This window comes from Hippopotamus amphibius, chromosome 1 (genome assembly GCF_030028045.1).
Source record: "Hippopotamus amphibius kiboko isolate mHipAmp2 chromosome 1, mHipAmp2.hap2, whole genome shotgun sequence".
Lineage (NCBI taxonomy): Eukaryota > Metazoa > Chordata > Mammalia > Artiodactyla > Hippopotamidae > Hippopotamus > Hippopotamus amphibius.
Window position 1 is genome coordinate 18,023,799 of NC_080186.1, and position 23,507 is coordinate 18,047,305.

The 23,507-nt window shown below is 35.6% G+C and overlaps 1 protein-coding gene across 7 annotated transcripts in view; it reads right to left on the bottom strand.

The window, feature by feature from the left end:
- Window positions 1-1,109: 1,109 nt before the first annotated feature.
- The window catches only part of HNRNPR (heterogeneous nuclear ribonucleoprotein R), a 32,486-nt gene continuing 10,088 nt past the window's right edge, over window positions 1,110-23,507 (bottom strand). For 5 of the 7 annotated variants that reach the window (XM_057699485.1, XM_057699495.1, XM_057699515.1 and 2 more), the window contains 7 exons: window positions 22,565-22,678; window positions 12,795-12,971; window positions 11,075-11,212; window positions 9,474-9,686; window positions 5,156-5,305; window positions 2,526-2,647; window positions 1,110-2,389 (listed from right to left, as the gene is read on the bottom strand). In XM_057699485.1, coding sequence (XP_057555468.1) covers window positions 1,777-2,389; window positions 2,526-2,647; window positions 5,156-5,305; window positions 9,474-9,686; window positions 11,075-11,212; window positions 12,795-12,971; window positions 22,565-22,678 — 1,527 coding nt within the window. In that variant the 3' untranslated portion in view covers window positions 1,110-1,776. The remainder of the gene's footprint in view (window positions 2,390-2,525; window positions 2,648-5,155; window positions 5,306-9,473; window positions 9,687-11,074; window positions 11,213-12,794; window positions 12,972-22,564; window positions 22,679-23,507) is intronic. The other 2 variants (XM_057699524.1, XM_057699539.1) reach the window with 1 other exon arrangement.

The following is a 23,507-nucleotide window of genomic DNA, read 5'->3' on the forward strand; positions in this document are numbered from 1 at the left end:
TAATAAGTGTACTTTTAAAGAGAAATGAGATTTATTCACTTTCATCAGCAAATACTCATTTTTCTCCTCAAAGTCAAATGAGAAGCCATGAAACCCAAAATAGGATCTAATAGAGCTCACAAGGAATTAAGTGGCTTATAATTTTGAAATCTAATACTGCTGTCATAAAAGGCACCAAACAGGAATAAAACACAAAATAAATGTGTGCACATCTTAATTACTCTCCAATGGCTTATTTTTATAATTTAAAAACATTTTAGATCCACCTAAGAATAAAATGCAAGGGAAAATTTAATTGATAATTGGAAAGTGATCCAGACTTTTCTGCACTGTTTAGATTCTTTTGTTCCTCTTAATCTCAAGCAAAAAAAAAAGTCATTACAATAAATCAGAATTTCTAAAGGAAACAGAAAGAGATGCTATGACTTGGCCAACAAAACTTTAGCCATTAGAGTAGTAAAAAAATAAATAAATAAATAAGTATTAACAGAAAGTCAGAAGTAGGACTACTGGTTATTTTTAAGCCTCTCTTGTAAGGCATGAGTGTTTCTCAAAGCAAATTTACATAGCAATCAGAAATTATATTCCTAAACCAGTAACTGAAGTGGTAGTCACAATCATGTATACTAAAAGTTTTCATGAAGTTTAGTCCGCAGAGCAATTGACGCCACAGTACTAACATTTTTTTCCTGTTATGTACATTCAGTCCAGCAAATAAGGTCTTCAGACAACAAATTATCCTTTATAGAAAGAATGTGGGTCAAAATAAATTGCAGTCTGCTTTCCCAACCCCATTTTATTTAACGCAAATTATCCAATGCCTGCGAGAATGTTCAAAAGCCTTTGAACCTGTTTTTAATAAAAATAAAGGATAAAATTGCCAAATTAGAAAAGACTATGAGAGAACATCAATCAATGAAGTGCTATTTGGAATAAATACTAGAATTTAGACTAATCCTCAGTCTGATATCCACGATACATATTGGAATAGACAAGAAATTTTGCATGAATTTGATCACTCACATAGGCAGTTATAGTTTGAAAACAATATTCCTTGCAAGGATTACGAATAAAATAATGTTTTAGGACACAATTGAATTTGAAATAGGTAATGTTTTGAATAGATTTTTGAGTTTTATTGAAATCTTACATGAACAAGAAATTGGAAATACAATCACATCAAAGAACAAATTGTCACGGCTTTGACGTTTAAGCCAAACAAATTTTGTAGGGCAGATTTCAAAAAGGTGTGAAGTTATAACAATTTAAAAACACAGTTGACCTACTTCTAGGAATGCAAAACATACAATCATAGGTTATTTTCAATACAAGAAAACTTAAATTTGTTTGCTTTAATTTCTTAAAACTACTAAGACAAAGCACTAGCTTGTATTTTTATTTACAGCATACTCCATACTGCTAGGTAATCTATCCCAAATCCAAAAAATGAAACTGTCCAAAACCAAAGGTTCTGCAAAATCATGATTTAACAGTGTGCTCAGCTTGTTTTGAAGCTAAAATGAAGCCTGAAACGATAAAAGCATTGTAACTCCCAGAATAAGGGAACTCTGCAAGCCCAATAATGTCCAAGAGCATTTATGAAAAGAGGAAAAAATAAAAAGACTTGAGTATATACACAATAGTGATTTCTTCAGCCCAATACAAATGGCAGCAAATTGCCACTTAAAGATGAAACAGATAAGCCAATTTTTTTTGAAGGATGTAGATCTAGAGCCAATCGTATCTTGTCAGTATCATTTTCAAGCCCTCACTTGTCTATTTCCACTGTTGCCCATAAGTATCCTGATAAAATTCCTGGTTGTCATTATTGTAACCATAGTTACCAGAATAGTCACCACCTTGCTGAAGCGGCTGTTGAGCGATGGGCTGGGACCCCCAGTTCTGTTGGTTGTTGGTCTGTCGGCGCTTGGAATCAGGTTGGTTGTACCCATCTGCCTTTCTCTTGCCTCCTACATTGCCCCCACGGTTGCCCCGAGATCCACGGGAACCACGGCCTCTCTGCTGTTGTGCAGGACCCCCTCTGCCACCCCTAGAGCCTCTTGGTGGTCCCAAAGGTGCCCCCCTCTGTGAATAGCCAGCTCTACCTCTTGGAGGTGGTGCTCCCCGCCCCCTTGGTGGTGGTGGAGCACCTCGCCCTCCCCTTCCTCCTCCTCTTCCTCTTACTGCATAGCCATCATCATAGCCGTAGTAGGGATCTTCATAGCCTCCACGATAGTCGTGATAATCATAGCCATAGTAATCATCATAGTAATCTTCATAGCCATAGTAATCTGGAGGGTAGCCATATCCACCTCTCCCCCCACCACGACCCCGACCTCTAATTGGAGGTGGCATGCGAGGAGGAGGGTGATAGTAATAATCTTCATACCTAGCAATGGAGGGAAGGGAGAAAAGAAAAAGCAAATTAGTTTGCTTCAAGACTCTTCCTGACTTTTTAAATTACCTGATCTCTGTTATCAAGTTATTCTCTGTTCAAAGATGTATTTACTAAAACGTAGACTCACGCAGTGCTTCTGGAGGCCTGTCTAGCAGCTTGGCGCTCTTTCCTTTTCTTGTCTGGTGGCTTGGCTAAGACTATTTCAATTTCTTCCCCTTCTATTTCTTTGCCATTCATTTCATCCATGGCCTAAACAAAATTAGGAAATAAATTTATTTTACAAATAACAGTATTTTAAACATATCTGTGCCACTTAATACACTTGGTTAAACAATTTACTTCACAACTATTTTAATTTGCAAGATGAATATATCCACCAAGTTATAAAAATATACAAAGAAAGTACTTGTTCCCCTCAATTTTACTTTCTTATGTCTAAATTATATTAAGAACAAAACTGATGTCCTACTATTATATTTAAAAAAGATAAAAGATTGCCATAGAACTGCCTGTTGCTGCTCCTTAATTCCAAATAACTAACTCTTCCAAGCTTAGCCAAATCAAAGCAGCAAATTCACATCTGGAAAAAGTTCCAGTATTAACGAACTTTTCGGGATTCAAATTTTTAAACAACACGTGGCATTCACCATGTAGGTCTTAAACTGTTCTTCCATAAAAATTTTAAGGATTTGAAACATAAATGGGGTTATCGGTGAAATTCAACAAGATACTGACTCAGAAAGATACTGAGTTTCCCCCAAATGCTTAACCTGGAACGTACTTTGCCTGAACAGTTAAAAGCACAGAGCCCAGCTAAGACCTGAACTAATGAAGACTCAAGTACTTACCTGGGAAGCAGCAATCAAAAGTATTCTAAGCTCTAGTTTTTTATTTATTCCATTCCACCTAATAGTCTTTGCCATACTTCAAGTTTCAGGTAACTCAGTAACAAAGTATCACCTCCTCACCACAGCTTTTCTACTTCCCTGTACAACCCTTTCCTCTCTGGATATACATAATAAAATGCTCTATCCATAAAGAACATTTAGTGATTTATAAGTATCTAGACAAATATTAAATCAGTATCTTCCTCTAACTAGTTTTTTCCCCTTTACCACCTTAGCTTTTGGCTGCTTCAACTAAAGCAACTAAATGAGTCTATAAAAGCTTCCTGCTATAAACAAAACAATGCAGCATCTGTCTACTCTCTCTGGCCACCCTCTGATTTCCAGTTACTGAGCTAGAAATCTTACAATTTCAGAGACTTCTTTGGCAAACCACCCTTGAAAATTATTTTCAATTATGAACAACCAGCTATTTAATACCAACTGAATCAAAAGAAATATTTAGAAGGTATAAATTTATTAGTTACCTGTCCTTCATACCACTGGCAATTCAGAATCCAAACATTAAATTCTGTATTAAAGCTGTGAATTTTATAAGAATTATTGTCTCACTTATTAGCTTCCATCTAAAAGCAAACCAATAAATTCTAACTAGTCAAAGATTCTATAAGGCACATTTTAAAGACGTACCCTGGGCAGGAAACAAAAACTGCTCAAATTAGAGGTGGTACCACTTTACTGACAGAACACGTAGAAAAAGAACCAGGCCTGAGTCACCAAGGATTTCGGATCTATCTGCCCAATTACATAAAAAAGTTTTTCTTTTGTCTTGTCTTTTGTCTTATCACTCCTCCCCTCCACCCCTCCCCCACCTTCCCCCAGAAAGGAGAGAGGAACAAGAGGAAGAAGAAACTGGAAATTTCACCCATCAAAGATGGTGTTGACCCATTATCAACAGAAAGCAGCAGAATATTTGGGTTATATGTTCTAGACACCATATGAAAATACTTTTTTCACACTTTTCAATACTATCATCAATGAATACATTAACTATTACATGCAAGAAATATTTCTAACTACTACTGAAACTGGCAAAACATAGTCAATAACTATGAGGATTCTAAAATGACTAAAGAGGGACTTCCCTGGTGGTCCAGTGTTAAGAATCTGCCTTCCAATGCAGGGGACGCAGGTTTGATTCCTGGTAGGGCAACTAACCCCGCATGCCGCAACTACTGAGCCCAAGTGCCTCAACTAGAGAGTCTGCATGCTGCAAACTACAGAGTCCACGCACTGCAACTACTGAGCCTGGACCCCAACTGGAGAGAAGGCCACACACTGCAACTAAGACCTGATGCAGCCAAAAAAGAAATACATTTTAAAAATAAAATAAAATGTAACATGTATTTAAAAAAATAAAATTAAAAAAAAAAAACTAAAAAAGGCAAAACTATGAAGAACTAACCATTCCCTCAGAACATAGCTACTGAATTAAATATATTGTACTAGATATGAAGCCATGTACACTGCTCAGTTCCATTCACAGGTCCACAAATCAAGGTAAACAAAATGGTTACAATACACTCATTACCATTTTAGTATTTACAACAGCTAATTACTATTCCCTGTAACATTTTCAAAGTATCATGCTATCAAACCATAGGCTTACAAAAATATTACAGATATTAAAAATAATTTGCCTGAGATCATGAACCCAATTAGTAATAATCAGCCTCTGAAATATGGAGTCTTACCTGTTATACTACTACCACTTCACAGAGATTAGTAAAAGAAAGTTTCAGAGTTCGGTAAAAGCTGAAAACCAATTTTATTTATTTTTAAAGTCACTTTATGTGTTTAGCAAGTTTCAACATAATTCAAATATCAAAAAACAAAATTTCAAATTTTCTACCTTAACAGCTGCTCCTCTGTCTTCAAAATGAACAAATGCATAATCTTTCAACTTCTTCACTCTTTCAAGTTTTCCAAATTCAGAAAAAGACTTTTCCAATATTTCTTCTGTCACCGTAGTAGCCAAGTTTCTCACAAATAAAACTTTCACCTAATATAACAAATATACAAAATTGGCATTGGCTACTTAATTTTAGCTGAAGTTCTGTATTTAAGTATTTCTTCCTATCTTCATTGCAGAGGCTTTTCTTCTCTAAAACATTAAGTGTTAAAAGTATTATGATACAGATGAAGAGAACAGACTTGTGGTTGCCAAGAGCGGGCGGGGGGGTGGATGGCCTGAGAGTTTGGGGTTGGTAGATGCCAACTACTACATTTAGAATGAATAAACAACAAGGTCCTACTGTATAGCACAGGAAACTATATTCAATATCCTGTGATAAACCATAATAGAAAAGAATATATAAAAGAAGAATGTTTATATGTGTATAACTGAGTCACTCTGCTGTACAGCAGTGATTGGCACAACACTGTAAATCAACTATATTTCAATTAAAAAAAGTGTTGTGATAGAAAGTATGAAAACTACCAAAAAAATGGTTCTATTAATTACCAATTTATATAAATTATCAGTTCCTTCTCCTGCCATATCATTAAAGTATCTAATACTGTGAACAAGTCCTTCAAGGAACCAAAATATATTTATTACTAAGTTAATTTACAAATTTAATATGGTCCCTAAGTCCCCCCTAAAACAACAGGTTTTTGCTCCCCTACCCCAGAACTGGATGAGCTGATTCTAAAGTTCATATGAAAAAATAAGCAAGAACAGCCAGAAAAAAAAGAACAAAATTTAGAGACTAGCCCTACTAGATATAACAAACTCTATCAATTCAATGCTTAAATCATTTCATCAGTGTAGTGTTAATCTGAATAAAGATGAAAACTGGGTCTATACTTCACACTATATACTGGGATAAAGTCCAAATAGATAAAAAATTTAAAGGGGGCAGGGGGAGATGTTGAAGGTATCAGAAGAAAATAAGAGCAGTTCCTTTATATAACACTGCACTGGAAAAGGCTTTGTGACTTAAAATCTATAAACTACGAAGGACTGAAAAACTCAACTACTAAAAAGAAATGACTTCTACACAGTAGAAAATACCATAAAAAACGTCAAAAAACAACTTATATCACAGAGTTAATCTCTCTTTCATATCAGAGCTCCAGAAAACAAGAAAAAGAGCAACAAAAAACCAAAATGAATGGAAAGATAGGCAAAATTCATGAACGCATGGTTCACACAAAGAAACACAAATAGTCCTTAAATGTATAGAAAACCATAAACTCATGCATGCCTAGTAAAGAGAAGCAAATCATAACAGCTTTGAGGTACCATTTGTCATGAAATTTAGCAAAACCCAGAAGTTTGATCCCATCCTCTTTTGACAAGGATGAAGACCACCAGCCTACTCACCCTGCTGGTGGGGAGCAGAGAACAAGCACGTCTCCCACAGAGAATATGCTCAACGCCTTCATAACTGCAGATGCATTTACCTTTTGGCACACAATTCTATCCTCAAGACTCTACCCTACAGACATATCTGCACTTGTATTAACTGAAATGATATAAGCTTCCTCATAAGAGTATTATAATAACAAAAGATTAGGAACACCCAAGGTCCAGCTGGTTGAATATACTAGGGTACATCTACAGAATGGAAAATTATGTAGTCACAAAAAATTAAGAAGAGCTCTAAGAGCTGCTTTGAAAAAAATGTGAGGATACACTATTGCTAAGACTTTTCCCCCCATTTTTGTAACTCCAAAATAGGGATCCAATTTACAGTCAATGTGACAGACAAGCACTTGTCATAGTTTAATTAGCAGCAGTTTATAATTTCCTAGTGGTACATAAAATAATGGTATATTTCCTTAGAGCTGAAATATGAGATGAGATATGATGATGGATAAAGCAAACAGCGACCATCAACACAGCCACCAGTGACCACCTGTGGAAGAAGCCGTGAAGGAAAGAATATATACTTATATTTGTCCGTATTTGTTCAAGGAAGCACTAAAGGATGAGCCAAAGACCACTAACACTGGATGTCTACAAGGGACAGAGAGGATATGGTAGATGGGGCTAGAGGTGGAAGAGGAACTTCTTTGTCTATACTTTTCCATGTATAATTCTGATTAGAGAGCTAAGGAAATATTCAAACAAAAAAATTAACACAAATTGTTGTGCCAGATGAAGGGCTATCTGAGCAAAAAGGATTTGGGGAGAAGATATTAATTCAAGGGGAAAGTTTTCCACCTCTATCATCACACCCTGTATTTTTCTCAATGTTGTCACATTGAAATCTAATTCTACATTAGACAGGCCTCCATTGGTTTATTTACTTTTTTTTTAACTCAACATGGATCTTTTATTCTTTTCTGAGATGAATCCAAAGAATCCTATATAAAAATTACTATAGTTGAAATTGTGTTTAAAACATTCAGTAGGAAAAAGGTCCCTTTAAGAAAGATAAATTTATGTACACCTGAAACACAACATTGTAAATGAACTATAATCCAATATAAAAATAAAAATTAAAAAAAAAAAAGAAAAAGAAAGATACATTTAGGCTCTTTGGTTCTGGTCGATTATAAAAATGACCCAACTTGGCAAAAAATCTTCAATGAATGCTAACACTGAGAGAGTGAAGCACCAGCTTTTACTCTATTGGGTACATTCCCCCCTTCCCACCACTGACAGAAAACAATAAAAGAGTATTATTCAATCAAGTTTATTTAAATCAGTATTGTTCACAGAGGCCTCCTTTTCATTCTGAAACTTGTTTTTGATCCAGGAAGAATAGTTACTAGCATAAAATCTTGAGGTTTTTCTAACCTTATAAAAAGATTTACAATGAATTTCAATCTGAAAGGTTACCAGAGGTATGTGAAAAGTGGTCGATAAGCAAATTACTAGCTATACTTAAGATATTCTGGGGATGTTATTCCCCTTCTCAATCCATAATGCTATTTTTTAAATGTTTTTATAGGAAATGCAATACAAGCTACAGTCAGTTTCTACAAGGTAGACTGAAAGTTGTAAAAAGATCTTGTAAAGAGATTTATCCAACTCCAATAAAATAGATAACACCTAAATTCAATAAGTTTGCTCAAAGTCACAATTGTATTAGGAGAAGAAACAAGTGGAATTAAACTAGCAAAAAACAAAAACACAGGGCTCTTTAGATTCCCAATCTCTTTCCTTGACACCTAACTACTCAAAGAATATGAGAAAAAGACAGCAACACATCTGAGTCTCTCCAGTTCATTCTCAATGAATCTTCTTTGCTTAATGCAAAAATGTTTTTGCCTACAAAAACTTTTATCGTGCTAGTATAAACCAGGGCTCTCCTCCAAACTAATCAAGAGTGAAGACTGTCTCCTCAGAAACTGGAATAAAAAGCTTGAGGAAAAGATTTTTCAGTCCAGAATAATCCAACCACTCATTTATCACCATCCATAGAGTTGCTGCCTCCAAGAAGGAAACAGACATACACCAAAATACTCTCAAAAACTCACTAAAAGCAGCAGAGATGCAACTCAGATGTGTCCCTTCAACCCCAGGAGTCTCCCAGAGGAAAGCCTAAGAAAGAACCAGGACTCTTGGAATCATCTTTTACCAGGCAAAGATCCTTGCCATGTAAGTACAGGATTTAGGAGGAAAGTGAGGGCCTGCTACAGGACTTGTCATGCATATTTTGCTACTGCTGTATAACAGAAAACACGATAACCTTTGCCTGTCTTCATGGAGACAATACTCTTAGGGAGCTTGATCATTAAAAAAGAAAAGCTTTAAAAAAAGAAAAAGGAAAGTCAACTATAAATCTAAATAAAATATAATTCATGGTCATGTAATAAAAGTCACAGTATGGTCAATGAAGATTATAATTCATAACCTCCAAAACATTACTTCTCTCTTTATTCAATAAGGCCTTGTCTTTTTTCCTTTCTTAACATTTTTACCTTTGTATCTCTCATAGTGCCTAGCCCTAAACAAACTCTCAGTATGAACAGAAACACTTAATTGAAGGGATTTCATTTTAGTTCCTTTTACACATTTAATCTGCAGATAAAGGAATGGTTAATGGAAATTCCTAGATACCAAGACAGGCTGTTAAATTTGGTGTTAAAGCAGGTCCTTGCCTAAATAGTTAAGATCAAAAGCTATAATTTATATTTCCTGAGATATTCAAGCATTATTCTGAGTACAAAATTTAAATGGTAACTGCACCCCCAATCCAAGCAATTGCATTTACCTTAGCCATGACTTCTGGATCTGGTTCTTCCACAGGGTCAGCCCATTCAACTGTAACTACATTTCCCCATACTTTTACTTTTCCACTCATCAGCCGGCGTCTGGCTTGTGCTGCTGACTTGTGATCCTCATACTCAAGGAAGCAGAACCCCCGATTCTTCTTTTTGTCATCGGGTTGATGATAGAGAATAACGTCCACCAAACCCTCTGTTAAACCAACAGCCAGATATATAAGCCAAAAGCATCCACCACACATTTAGCGATTAGGCAGACCTAAATCCACTTGCCGAAGAGCAAAAAATAACTGAAGAAGCCTCAAAATGATTTGCTAATTACCTAGTAGACAATTAAATCAGCATTATTAGATACGGAGCTAGGGACAGTATTTTATGTCCCCTTTTAGTTTTAGGGATCCTGAAGAAAAGCCATAAACAACAAGTCCAACTACTGTATTGTGACATACAACATTCTACAAAGTTTTAGAGTGTTTGATATAACATGACCTTAAAATTTATGAAAATACTACCAAGGAACTTAAAAACCAAATTATAATATAAATCCAAAAGAACACTCAACAACTAATCATGACCAAAAATCATCCTTGAACCTAACTTTTTAAAAGTTACTACTTTACCAAGAATAAAAGTAACTGCTTAAAATTGCTGTATCTCTGGTCTTAGTCCTGTATCATCATTTTTCCATATATGTTCTTTCTGGGTGGTCCCTACTTTTAAATACAATCCATATCCTTAAGAGTGCTTTGATTTTATTTCTAGCAGCAAGATCCAGAATGTGATTTGGATGTGGGAGAGCTGAAGTAAAGGACTAGAGATGAGGCGATCACAAAACTAGAAGGTTACAGTAATTGGATGGTTCCTCCACATAGATGTTAAAAGTACTAACAATAAGTCAATTTAGGGCAGAAGAGAAAGACTGTGAGCCAGAAGCAATCTTCAATTAATGCAAGACTGAAAACAGAAGAGCAAGAGGTCACAGCTTGAAGGAAGGTGAAAGGAATGTTTATCTATAGCATGTGTGGATGACAAAAATGTAAAGAAATAGTGGTTTTTATATGGATGGAGAAGTAATGGTTTAAAAGTGTTTTCTTAAATGCAACTAGCATTAGTGGATCTCCATTAGCATCTAAAAAATGAAATGGAATAGGAAATATCAGACTAAATCATATGCAATAAGCGAAAATATAATTTTGTTAAATTTTGTTATATATAAATGTATATAGATCTGTGGTATAAAACGTTTTCAATCAATTTCATGGATTTAGAATTGGAAATTTGGAAAAGTCTGATCTAGACAAGGTAAGAGGAAGGAGGAGGATAAGAACTCTCCTACCCTTGGCCCTAAAGCACACCGAATGTCAAGGGTTACAGGGCAAAGACTGTGCCAAAAGCTATGGTTCAATTAAGGCAAAGAAGTGAAGAGGACATTCCAAGAAACTGAGGCTACGAGGGAAGTTGCTTAGTCCAGACCACTAAAACGAAAGGAGGCAATTAAGACACACATGAATTCTTACATTAAGATATACCTCCCTTTTTGCACTTATAAATAATTCCCAAAACTAATTTCTAAATACATTTTTGTTTTACCTGTGACTTTACTGAATTCTTCCAGAATGTTTTCTTTAGTCTTATTCTTCGGAATTGATCCAACAAAAAGCCTGTTGTTTGCCACAGAAATGCACACTCCAAGGTGTTTACCAGGGCGAATTTCATAGCTGTCACACTGAAAGGAAGAAAAGAACCAGACACCCCACAACCACCCCAAACTCAGAACAACTGATCTCAATCTAAAAAATTGAACAATTTAAGGTCAAACAGGCCCTACCTCGTGAACTCATCTAGTTCCCTCATGCTTGCCATAACATAAAATGTGTATTTTTAAACTTGTTACAGCCTCTCATTTTAGTTTTAACCTTCACTGCTATTTACTTTATCTTTAAAAAGATCTGATTTCATATTTCAATATTATCTATCTGAAGATTTTTTCCAAGAGAATTTCAGAAAAAATACCTGAGACTGATCATTCAGGGCCTTTGGAGATGAAATTAGATATGGATAAGCCACACACAAAACAACAATATATAAAGAATAACATCTATGCTTAATCAGTGCAAAGAAATTTAGAATTTCACATTTTACATAAAACAGAGAATTCCAACATTTTAAACTACATGTCAAACACAATACTTTCAAAATTATATGAAATGATAGAAATTAAAAAATGCTTTATTTAAATGGCTATGGTGATGGTTTCTTTGATAAACTTTAGCTTTTTACGGCTTAACATTACTTACCTATTAGTTTACTAAAAGATATGTAATTAAAAAAGAATCACCCATATGTTGTCAGGAACAAGGAAATAAAGCTTTGAAAACTTCTTAGTACTAAATGAACAAACTGGAAGGAAAAGTCCGTAATAAAAACTAAAATCTGGGTCAAGCTAGAAGTAGAACTAATTTTGAGAGAACTAATAAAACCAAAAGTCTCAGTGAAAGAGGTTACCATTCTAGAAGAACTAGAACTAGAACTAGACTAAATGAGGCCTTTAGCTGTCTGGCAAAAGAGTGTGCCAAGAAACAATGATAATGCTATTCTGAGTTACTGAGATAGTTGTATCCTAATACAGAAGGAGTGAAGATATACTTAATTTGCATAATTGTTAATACTACTATTACTGATCTGAAGTAAGTACAAAGGGTAAAGGGCCCTATGGAAAGGAAAATTACTAGACAACTGGTTATAAAATAGTAGAAAAAGAGAAAGATTAAAGACAGAGAGAACTGGAGGGTTGGAAACAAAAAGAACAAGAATATACTTAGGAAATAAACTGTATGATTAAGCTATGACAAATACAAATGAGATTCACAACCATTTCCTGAATTGTGTCCTAAAAGTCACTGTCACCCAGTTATGTACCCCAGAACCCATCCCAGATGTCATCACACTTTAAGAATCCTACCCTAAAGTTTCACAGCAAGAACTGACATTTTTGTCTAAGATCAAAAGAGAGAACTGCAGAAGCCAAATATTCAAATGAAACTTTAGATACTAATCACGCTAATAAGTAACTTCTTAGATATATGGGAGACTTTCTCTAACACCTTATTTCTTGGGTATTTTCATTTCTTTTTTACTTTTATAATCAGAAAAAATAGCCAACGGTCACATACCAACTCAAGTCAATATAAAAACTTTCAAAGCAAAAACGAAAGAAAGTGAAACAATGTTAACTGCAAACATTTTTCATTGAGGTATTTCTCTCAAATAATGACTTGCTAGACAGCAGGCATTTGCTTATCACATACCAGTTTAACAGCTTCTTGTGCAGCTTCCTTTCCACAGAAGGTGATAAATGCATACCCTCTGTTCTGTCCAGACAGTGGATCCATCATAAGACGTAGATCCCAAATGGGACCAGCCTTTTCAAAAAGGGGCACCAACTCATCCTCATATAAATCTCTTGGTATTTTACCTACAAAGACCTGAAATAAAACCTCTGTGTTAGAATCCCAATGTAAGCATTTGATTTTAGAGCCACAAAGCCTAGCTTTTTTTAGGGGATGGGGACACAAAGATGGTTAAGGAAAAATGGGGACAATATGAATCTTGCAAAGGTAACCCTATTTTTTATTATAATGACTATCAGGACATCAACACAGAACAACATTCTATATTGAAAAATGGAAAATGATTAATAAAAGTGCAAAATTTGTAGTAACAACTCAATTTTGAATTTTTATAATTTGCCTTTTTCTCACAAAAAACAATAAAAGGCATGTATAAATCTTCATGGAAGTATGTCCACCTCTTTATAAAACAATAATTGAACAAAAGATTGATGAGGTCTTTCTCATATTTACTCCTCAACTCTAAATTCTTTACTACTTAAAACTCCAGTGCTGGGACTTCCCCTGGCAGTGCAGTGGTTAAGACTCTGCCCTTCTAATGCAAGGGGCTTGGGTCCAATCCCTGGGCAGGGAACTAAGATTCCACATGCTACGCAGCTTTAACAAAAACAACAAACAAGCAAACAAACAAACCCCAAAACTCCAGTGCTTCACCCTATCCCTTTCTCTATCAGAATATTACACTTTAAGTATGAAAAAAATTATTCAACATTTGAAGATTTTGTGTGCTAGTTAATATTACATAGTAAGTAGGATTAGGTTATGATATACAAGAATGATAAATTAGAATTAGACAATCAGAAACCTCTGTATTTAATATCAGACTACAATTTTCTTCAAATTTCCACCATGTCAGCAACATTGAAAATAATCTTTTATGTTAAAACATTTGCAATTCACACACAAAGTCTTAATGAGTAAATCAGTGTTTGCATGAGATGAATTTCCTAGTGAAACTCATCTACATCAACATTTCATATTCTGAAAAATGACCTGATTAATGAAGTAGTAACAGCAATCCAAAAGATGCCAAAATTATTACTGGAGATTACGTTTCTGGTGTTAAGCTCTACAAGAGTTGTGCTATCTTAAGACAATCCCTTTCAAAATAATCAGATTCACCTTCACTGCTATCTGGTAAAACTTGAGGTGTTCTAAATCTCTAGCATGATTCTCATACAACAACTATCCTAATTTTTCTACCTCCTTAAAGTCTCCAATCCTCATTCACTAAATCTCATTCTAAGGAGACTGCCTATAAAGTCATTGGTTTCCTAACATTCTTTCCTCTCAGCCTTAAAAACCTCTCTCAAGGACTTCCCTGGTGGCACAGTGGTTAAGAATCCGCCTGCCAATGCAGGGGACACAGGTTCGATCCCTGGGCCGGGAAGATCTCACATGCCGTGGAGCAACTAAGCCCGTGTGCCACAACTACTGAGCCTGCGCTCTAGAGCCTGCGCGCCACAGCTATTGAGCCCACGTGCTTCAACTACTGAAGCCCACGCGCCTAGAGCCCATGCTCCACAACAAGAGAAGCCACCACAATGAGAAAGAAGTCCATGCACTGCAATGAAGAGCAGCCCCTGCTCACCGCAACTAGAGAAAGCCCACGGGCAGCAATGAAGACCCAAAGCAGCCAACTAAATAAGTAAATAAATAAACCTCAAAAAAAAAAAAAAAAAAAAAAGGAAAAGCAGCTCTACATGTACTAAAATGAGTTTATCTCCAAGATAAATTACTAAGTGACAAAAAAAAAAAAAAAAAACTTTTCTCAAGATTCGTTTTCACTTCCTTCCCTTTATATCTCAGAAATTTACCTCCTTTCCCGAAAAAGGTTAGCTCCTTAACTCTAATAAATAAACCCATTTCTCCTCACTACCTTCTTCTGGAAATAATTACAAATCTTTATCTCTTCAACTGTCCTATTTTGCTCAGTACGTTCTTTCCTTCCCACTTGTTCCTCCATCTTCAAACATGCCAAATCTTCCATAACAAAACAAAATACAAACAAAAAACCCTTCTTGGCCCTATATCTTTCCTTTCACTTTTAAAAGCTTTGAACTCATGGCCCGTATCTGGTTCATTTCACTCGTGCAGTTATTCAACACATCTACTGCATGCTTAGTACTATGTAGCTAAGAGAAGTATAAATAAGACATCAAGCATCATCTGAGTGACATCCCTACAGAACCACCTTTCTAATGAAAGCTCACTCTGAAAAGCCCTTGTGTCTACGCTCTCTTTAACTCTCTAAAAATTGGCTTCTTCTTCTATCACTAAACTGAATGCCCAAATGTCACTAATGGACTTCTAAGGACCAAATTCAAAAGTCTTTCTTTCCTCAGTCTCATCATCCTTGCCTTCTCAACAAGCATTAACACTGATGATGCTACCTTCTGAAAATCCTCTTCCCTTAAGCTTTCAGAATCCTCCACTAACCTTGTCTTCTTATCTTTAACTACTCCTCTACCCTTTCCATGGTGATTCTTCTATCCAAGAATAATCTGCATGTTTCCCAAAGTTATGGCCCTATTTCCCACAATTCATTGTATTTTTTTCACTTGCAAGGATCATATCCATTCCCAAAGCCGACAACTCTACAGTCATCTCCCAGTACATCCCATATAGCCCAAGACTTAATTCTATGTAATCAACTACCTAGTAAACATTTCCTCTTGGTAGTCCTGATTTTACCTCAAATCATCAAGTTTACCAATGCCAATTTTTGTTTTTTGAGTATAAATGTATATATAGATAAGAAGTATGTATCAGAATATTAAAAGTTATCATCAATGCATGAAAAAAACTACTCTTATTTTCCTTATTATATTTTCTAAATATTTTACAATAAAGGTATAATATATTTGTAATAAACGTTTCCTGTACCCCAAAATCAAAATGACTAAAACCCACCACTGTCAATCAGCTCCTCTGATTTTTCCCATATTTATCTTGGGAGAACATAATTTCTGCTCCCCCACCCACCCCAAGATGACGGAAAGAAACAATACTCTTCTAAACAAAAACCTCAGATACTTTTAATTCCCCCATTCCCATCCATATCCAATTTATTTTTTAAATGTCAGCTTGAAGTCACTCCAATGCAGAATGCTACCTTATACAGATAACTGGTTCCCTTCCTATTCAGAGAACTTGTCTAGACCTTTCACAAGACATGGACTCAAGTGCCATGTATTTTTCTACATTCCTCTGTAACTTATGCACAAGATCCCATCCTTTCTTTCCTACTCAAGGACACTTGGTCTGGCAACAACTTATCATCAATTTCCCCTTTATACATGGATCATTCCCATCAGCACATAGTATGTTATAACTTTTCCCTTAAAATTAAAATATATCTTGACTATAACACCTTCTAGCTATTGTCCCACTTCTTTGCTACCTTTCGTGGCAAAATTGCTCAAAAGAGCTACATATACTTGCTGCCTCAAATTCCTCATCTCCTCAGTCTCTTGAATCTTTTCCAAATCTGGCTTTTACCATCATTCCAATCAAAGTCATTAATGACATCCACGCTGTCACAATCAAATGTCAATTCTCAATCCTCATTTTACTTGGGAAGTTTGATATAACTGACCATCCATCCTTCTGTGAAAACTTTCTTCTCTTGACTTCTGGGACACAACACTCCTGGTTTTTCTTACCTCACTGGCTCTTTCTTCTCAGTCCCCTTTGCTAGTTCCTCCTTGTCTCCCCAAACTCTAAATGGTGAAGGGCTGCAGGAATCAGATCTTACACCTTTTCTCTAGCTACACACACTTTCTTGGTGACCACACCCAACCTCATGGTTTTAAAATACCATCTAGGGACTTCCTTGGTGGTCCAGTGGTTAAGCATCTGCCTTCCAATGCAGGAGATACGGGTTCAACCCCTGGTTGGGGAGCTAGGATTCCACATGCTGAGGGACAACTGAGCCTGCGCATCACAACTACAGAGCCCATGCACTGTGGGAGCCCATGCAGCACAGCTAGAAAGAAGCCCACATGCCACAACTAAGACCCAACACAGAAATACATACATACATACATAATAAATACCATCTAGATGCCTATGCCTCCCACATTTATTACCTCCAGACAGACCTCTTTTATAAACTCCAGGCTCATGTAAGCAACTGCTCACTCAACAGCTCCATTTGGATGCCTAAGAGACATCCAACTCTAACAGGTAAAGAACTCAACTATCTTTCAATCCTGCTAATCTGCTCTTCTCTATAGCCTTCCTCATTTCAACAAATGGCAACTCCATCCTTCCAGCTGCTCAGGTCATAAGTTTTAAAGTCGTCTTCGGCTCCTTTCTCTCATATCTCCATATCCAACTCATCAATAAATCCTGTTAGATAGGCTTTCAAATTACCAGAATCTGACCACTTCTCACTAGCTTCAGCTATAGCACCCTATCACATTATTATCAACTCTATAAATCAGCATTCATTAACAGGGAACAGCACTTTAAAAAAAGAAAAAGCTACTGATAAAAGGTATCCTGAGACAAAAAATACACAAGAGTAATTGATATTAATTGTGAAATGTATATTTTGGTGTGGCTAGGCTCCCTGGCCACACCTAGGCCTAGCCTGGTTAGAATATTTTTATATTTGAGAATATTTGTATTTGAATATTTTAAAACTGTTCTGGGAAGTAAATTCTGCTTTATATTGTTTCTATTAACATAATGCAGTGAGTGGTGCTTCATAATTACATCATTTGCTATCTATATTTTCTCCCTACTCACTACAAATACATGCAAAAGCAAAGAAAGCACATGCAGTGGCACTATGAAAATACAGTTGAACACAGCTAAGTGAGGAAGCTAAGTGTCAGATTATTATACTACTTTCATAATATGTGTCTATATTTTTAGAACAATTCAGGTTTGCTTCATTAAGCATACCTAAAATGAAAAAAATCTGTATTTTCAGGAAAATCAATTTAATGACTGATTACCTTACCAAAAGTATTCATAACAGAAAGCTCCTCGTACTCTAAATTATCATTTGAATGTTAGAAATCCAACTTACAGCTTTTCCATAAGAATACTGTTCTATTTTAAAAGAAATAGGGACTGCCCTGGGGGTCCAGTGGTTAGGACTCCATGCTTTCACTGCAGGACATACAGGTTCCATCCCTGGTCGGGGAACTAAGATCCCACATGCCCCGTGATGTGGCCAAAACAAAACAAAAAATAAAAATAAATAAATAAAAGAAGCATCAAGAAACCTACAGTCAACAAAGTGCCCAATATTATAATCACGGGTCCATGAAGAAGCAGACCAAAAATACTAATTTGTTTGAGAAACAGGAGATGATCTCATTTCAAGATCAGTTTAACTTAGGACATTAAAAGAACTTAAAAAGACTGGAAATAAATAGTATTCAAAAACTAATTAAGATTACTCCTTTTAAAGTTTTTTAAGCTCAATTTTTAATTAACTAAAATGTAACATAAATGTTTTCCTTTTATTAACTTGCTGGTCCCTGAGCCATTCTGGCTCCATATGGGCTGTTCAGAGTAAGCCCTCAATCACATGCAGGTTAATCCTCCCCCTCCAAAACCAACAGCATCTAGTGAATACCCTAGACAGTTCTTCCTTCACTCACTAGGCATTAAGGCTTAGTCGAAGTTTTGGCTGTCTATTATATATTCACTTCAACAGTAATAGAGGAAGCCCTCTGAGACTCCGGAAGGAATCAACAGAAGTAACCAGGCAGCTCAACAGTGTCTTTTGATTATCTGCTAGGGTTGTTCCATTACCCAGCTCCTATTTGCTATTTTGCAAACACAGCAGCTTTTCTTCATACGTAATTCAAGTCACATGCTACAAAGTCATATACTTATAGGTCTGTTAAATACACTGGTTCCTTTAACACTTCAATTAGCTAATACACCAAACAGATCCCAATCTACCATTTCCTTTGAATTCCTCCACAGAACATCACTGCTATGCTCTTTAAACAAGAATTTATGATATAGACATGCTCTCCATAGAGACTACATTTATGTCAATGGGAACAAATTAAAACAGTTTTACAATACCAGATGAAGAATAAAGGCGGCACTGTGACACCTGGTAACTAGACTTACCATGGTGATCATTTTGAAACTATAGAAATATCCAATCACTTTGTTGTGCATCTGGAACTAACATAGTGTTGAAGGTCAATTGTGCTTCAAAAACAAACTCACAGAAAGAGATTAATTTGTGGTTACCAGAGGCAGGGTTGGGAAAAGAGGGAACTAACTAGATGAAGGTAGTCAAAAGGTACAAACTTCCAGTCATAAGTACTAGGGATGTAATGTACAACATAATATAATTAATACTGCTGCATGTTATATAAGAAAGTTGCTAAGAGAGTAAATCCTAAGAGTTCTCATCACAAGGAAAAATCATTTTTTTTTCTATTTCTTTAATTTCATGAGATGATGGATGCCCACTAAACTTAATGTGGTCATCATTTCATAATGTACGTAAGCCAAGCCACTATGCTGTACACCTTAAACGTATATAGTGCTGTATGTCAAGTATTTCTTAATAAAACTGGAAGAAAAAGGAAAAAAAAAAGGATACAAAGATACTATAAACCAAAAATACAAAAAAAAAAAAAAAAAAAAAAAAAGGAAAAAGAAAGATACTATATCCAGACTAGGTCTGTAGCCAAGGCACACACACAAAAATGTATTTCAAAATTGATACTTATCATTCTTGTGTATTTCTCATCTCAAGGTCAATGCTTAGCAACAATGTCTGTTAATGAGTACTACTTATAGGGTTAATTTATAGTAGATTTTACCTAAAGATAAAACCTCCTACTCTTCTCATAACTTCATTTTAATGTTGTCAGTCTCAGATGCTGACCCTAATTTCAACTTCCCCAATCAAGAGCTAATAATTTTTAGTGATTATAATGAACCATAAAAGAACAAAACCCCAAATCTTAGAGCATCAAAAATGACACCAACTGAAACCAATTATTTGGACTTCCCTGGTGGCGCAGTGGTTAACAGTCTGCCTGTCAATGCAGGGGACACAGGTTTGATCCCTGATCTGGGAAAATTCCATATGCTGTGGAGCAACTAAGCCCGTGTGCCACAATTACTGAGCCTGTGCTTTAGAGCCCATGAGCCATAACTACTGAGCCCACGTGCCACAACTACTAAAGCTCACGTGCGCCTAGAGCCCGTGCTCTGCAACAAGAGAAGTCACCACAGTGAGAAGCCCGTGCACTGCAACGAAGATCCAACGCAGCCAATAAATAAATAAATAACTTATTTTAAAAAATAAAAAAAGAAAAATTATTTATTAAACCTATCATCAACCCAATATTAAAAGCCTCCTAATTTTCAAAACTTTAATTTTCAACAAGTATAGGCCAAACCTCATAAAATCTAAACTTAAGGGAGAAATTCAAAATTTTACACTGCAATTTTGTTGTAACAAACCGCTTGACAGAGTGGCTTAGGCTGGTGATCTCATAAAGGGATTTTTGCTACAACCATGTCTGCTGTACGTAATGATAGCTAACATATAGAAAAATGCATCTTTCTGCTAAAGAGGGAGTGCAATATAAGAGAATGAGTACATATTTTACAATTAGCATACTATTTGTTTCTAATTGTATACTCAAAAGTTTATTAAATTGTTCAAATACTTCCAGTGAAATCTTAAAGTACTAGCAAACTCCTTCCTTATCTACATAAAGCAAAGATTAAACAAGTCTCCATTAGAGAGGTCATTAATGAAACCAATCTAATAAAAAAAATTTATTTCTATAATTATGAAATAGATACAATGAACTAATTTTACACCAGGCTAAATTGGGCATTGTGAAGAACAAAACCACATGATACAAACAATCTGTACTCCTAAGGATTTTATAATTAGTCAAAGAAACAAGACTAAGAAAATTTAACAATAATTGATAAGGATATCACATGCTGAATGGCATACCACAGATAACTTTTTCAAAATGTATTCCCCTCTTGAAGGTGTTTCAAGCTGCCTCAAGAACATGAAAAAGGCAAAGCAGCAATTCCATTTTTATTCATTTTATATGAGGGCTTAAGGTAAGGGGAAAAAAAATCCTGATGCCAAGAACAAAATTTAAAACTATCAGAAAGAAATACATATGGTGTAGGAGTCCCTGTAAGAAAGCTGAACTATATTTCCATACTGTTTAAAAATAAAATATAAATGTAGTTTTGAAAGGGTTCACAACATAAGTAGAACTTTAAAGATAAAGGATGGTGGAGGAGGATTAATGAGAGGACAAAAGTGAGTGAAAGGCTAAAAATATTATTCACTTGTATATTAAGTTTCATTGACACTTGCTCCTGTAAGGAACGTAGATGGCTTAGTCCCAATCCCAGCTCTATCAATAATTATATAGCATTAAGTAATTCACAGCAGTTTTTTGAGACTGAAAACCAACATATGTAGTTGATCCAGGTATCATAAGAAATAAAAATGCTTAGTGCCCTTTTAATAACATTAAATATTAAGAAACAGAATAGTAACTGTAATAATGTATAAAAGAAGTTCAGGGAACAAAGACCAACAACTGTAAACATTTACATACAGAGAACATTCTACTTACAAAGAACACAATTAGAATTAGCTCTGATATAGATGTAAAAGGTTATGTTAAATGGTGATGTCTACATTTATCTATTCACAAACTAGAAATAATAATCTTTGCTTTTGGCTACCTGAAGAGTTAAGTTTCAGCTTTTAGAAGGGTATCATTGCTAACATCTGAGTAAAGTTTTAAGATTTCTTAGAATTCTAATAAAATAGGAGATACACAATAATACCACCTAAATATTTTAACTGACATCATCACCTAAGGAAGTACCTCCATCACTTTGTTTTAAAGAAAATCCTATAAGATTATCATTTAACCTAGTTTAAATTTTAAGTCACAATTATAGTATACAAAGAAAAAACCCCATAACCAATTATTTGTCAAATACTGTGTGCCTACTATACTCCCGGCATTATGTTGGCACTAAATAGACAGTAGAGACACCAAATCAGAAAAAGTCCATGCAGTAACAGGGCTTACCTTTTGGCACACAGTTTTCTCCATTTAAAGGATTAGAATAGGATAGCATAAAGGCATATGAAGAGACCTTCAAGAAGGCACAGATGGAGGAGGGATTCCTTCTTTGTTCAAGTACAGACCAACGTGCTCAACCTTTTATCTGATTCTACATCCTTCCCTTGTGCAACCCACTCCCTTCAGTAAATCTCTCTGTAAACACTGAGTATATTCTATGTGACTGACAAGAGGGTTAAGGAGGGAGGACAAGTACCATTCAAAATTACTCACATAAAACAAAAACAAAAACAGAATGAAACAGTTGTTTCTCCTTAATAACCTCACCCCAAGGACCTAAAATGGTGTGCTGTTGGTTGCACAGTTTTAGCAAACAGTTCCAAGAACTCTACATTCCTTTACAAAGTGTTTGGGTATCTACCAGTCACATGATTATCCCTACTTATGATGGCAGCAAAATACAGATGGATATCCAAAAAAATAGCCACTCTTCGAAAAAAAAAAAAATCAAGTTATTTTCGCCCCATCATACAACAGATAAAATTATTTACAAACCGGAAAGATTTCAGCAAAAAGCTGAAAAACACTTACTTCTGTTCCGATTCCAGGTTGTACGCCAGAGTACACACTGTCTGGTGGAGGACCACCATATTTCCTCTGTCCTGTGGTTACATCCAGGGTATAACCAGTCCTCTCAAGCAAGGCCTAAAGATAATTATACATAATTATTTGCACTTGAATTTTAAATATCATATACACACAAATAAAAATAAAAATATTTTCCAAAAGGTACCTCAACATCTTAGGTTATGAATTTTAGTTAGGGGAAAAAAAAAAAACACATAGTTCACACTGGTTCCTCTCACACATATTAACTTTTACTTCTCCTTTCCAGACATTTAATGGAAAGAGTTGTAGGCAAATTAAGTCTCTAAGTGCACACCACTTTTTTGTTATGAGAACTGAGAAAAGGGGAAAGGATTACTAAATGTCAACAGAAGCTGACCCCAGGCTACCTGTTCATAATTATTACCACAGTATCCCTCATTTTGCACCCCCTCTACGTCAACTAGATTCTTTCCTAACTTGTTCCCTTTACATAGCATATTGATATCAACCAGTGATTCGTTTCAAATGAAATGTTCTCTATCCCCTTTAAAGAATATTATGGAGGGACTTCCTAGGTGGCGCAGTGGTTAAGAATTTGCCTGCCAATGCAGGGTACATGGGTTCGATCTCTGCTCCAGGAAGATCTCACATGCCAAGGAGCAACTAAGCCCGTGCGCCACAACTATTGAGCCTGCGCTCTAGAGCCTGTGAGCCACAACTATTGAGCCTGTGTGCCACAACTACTGAAGCCCATGCACCTAGAGCGTGTGCTCTGCAACAAGAGAAGCTACTGCAATGAAGAGCCCCCACTCACCGCAACTAGAGAAAGCTCTTGTGCAGCAACAAAGACCCAACGCAGCCAATAAATAAATAAATGTATTTATTTATTAAAAAAAAAAAAGATTACAGAAAGACTGTATTAATT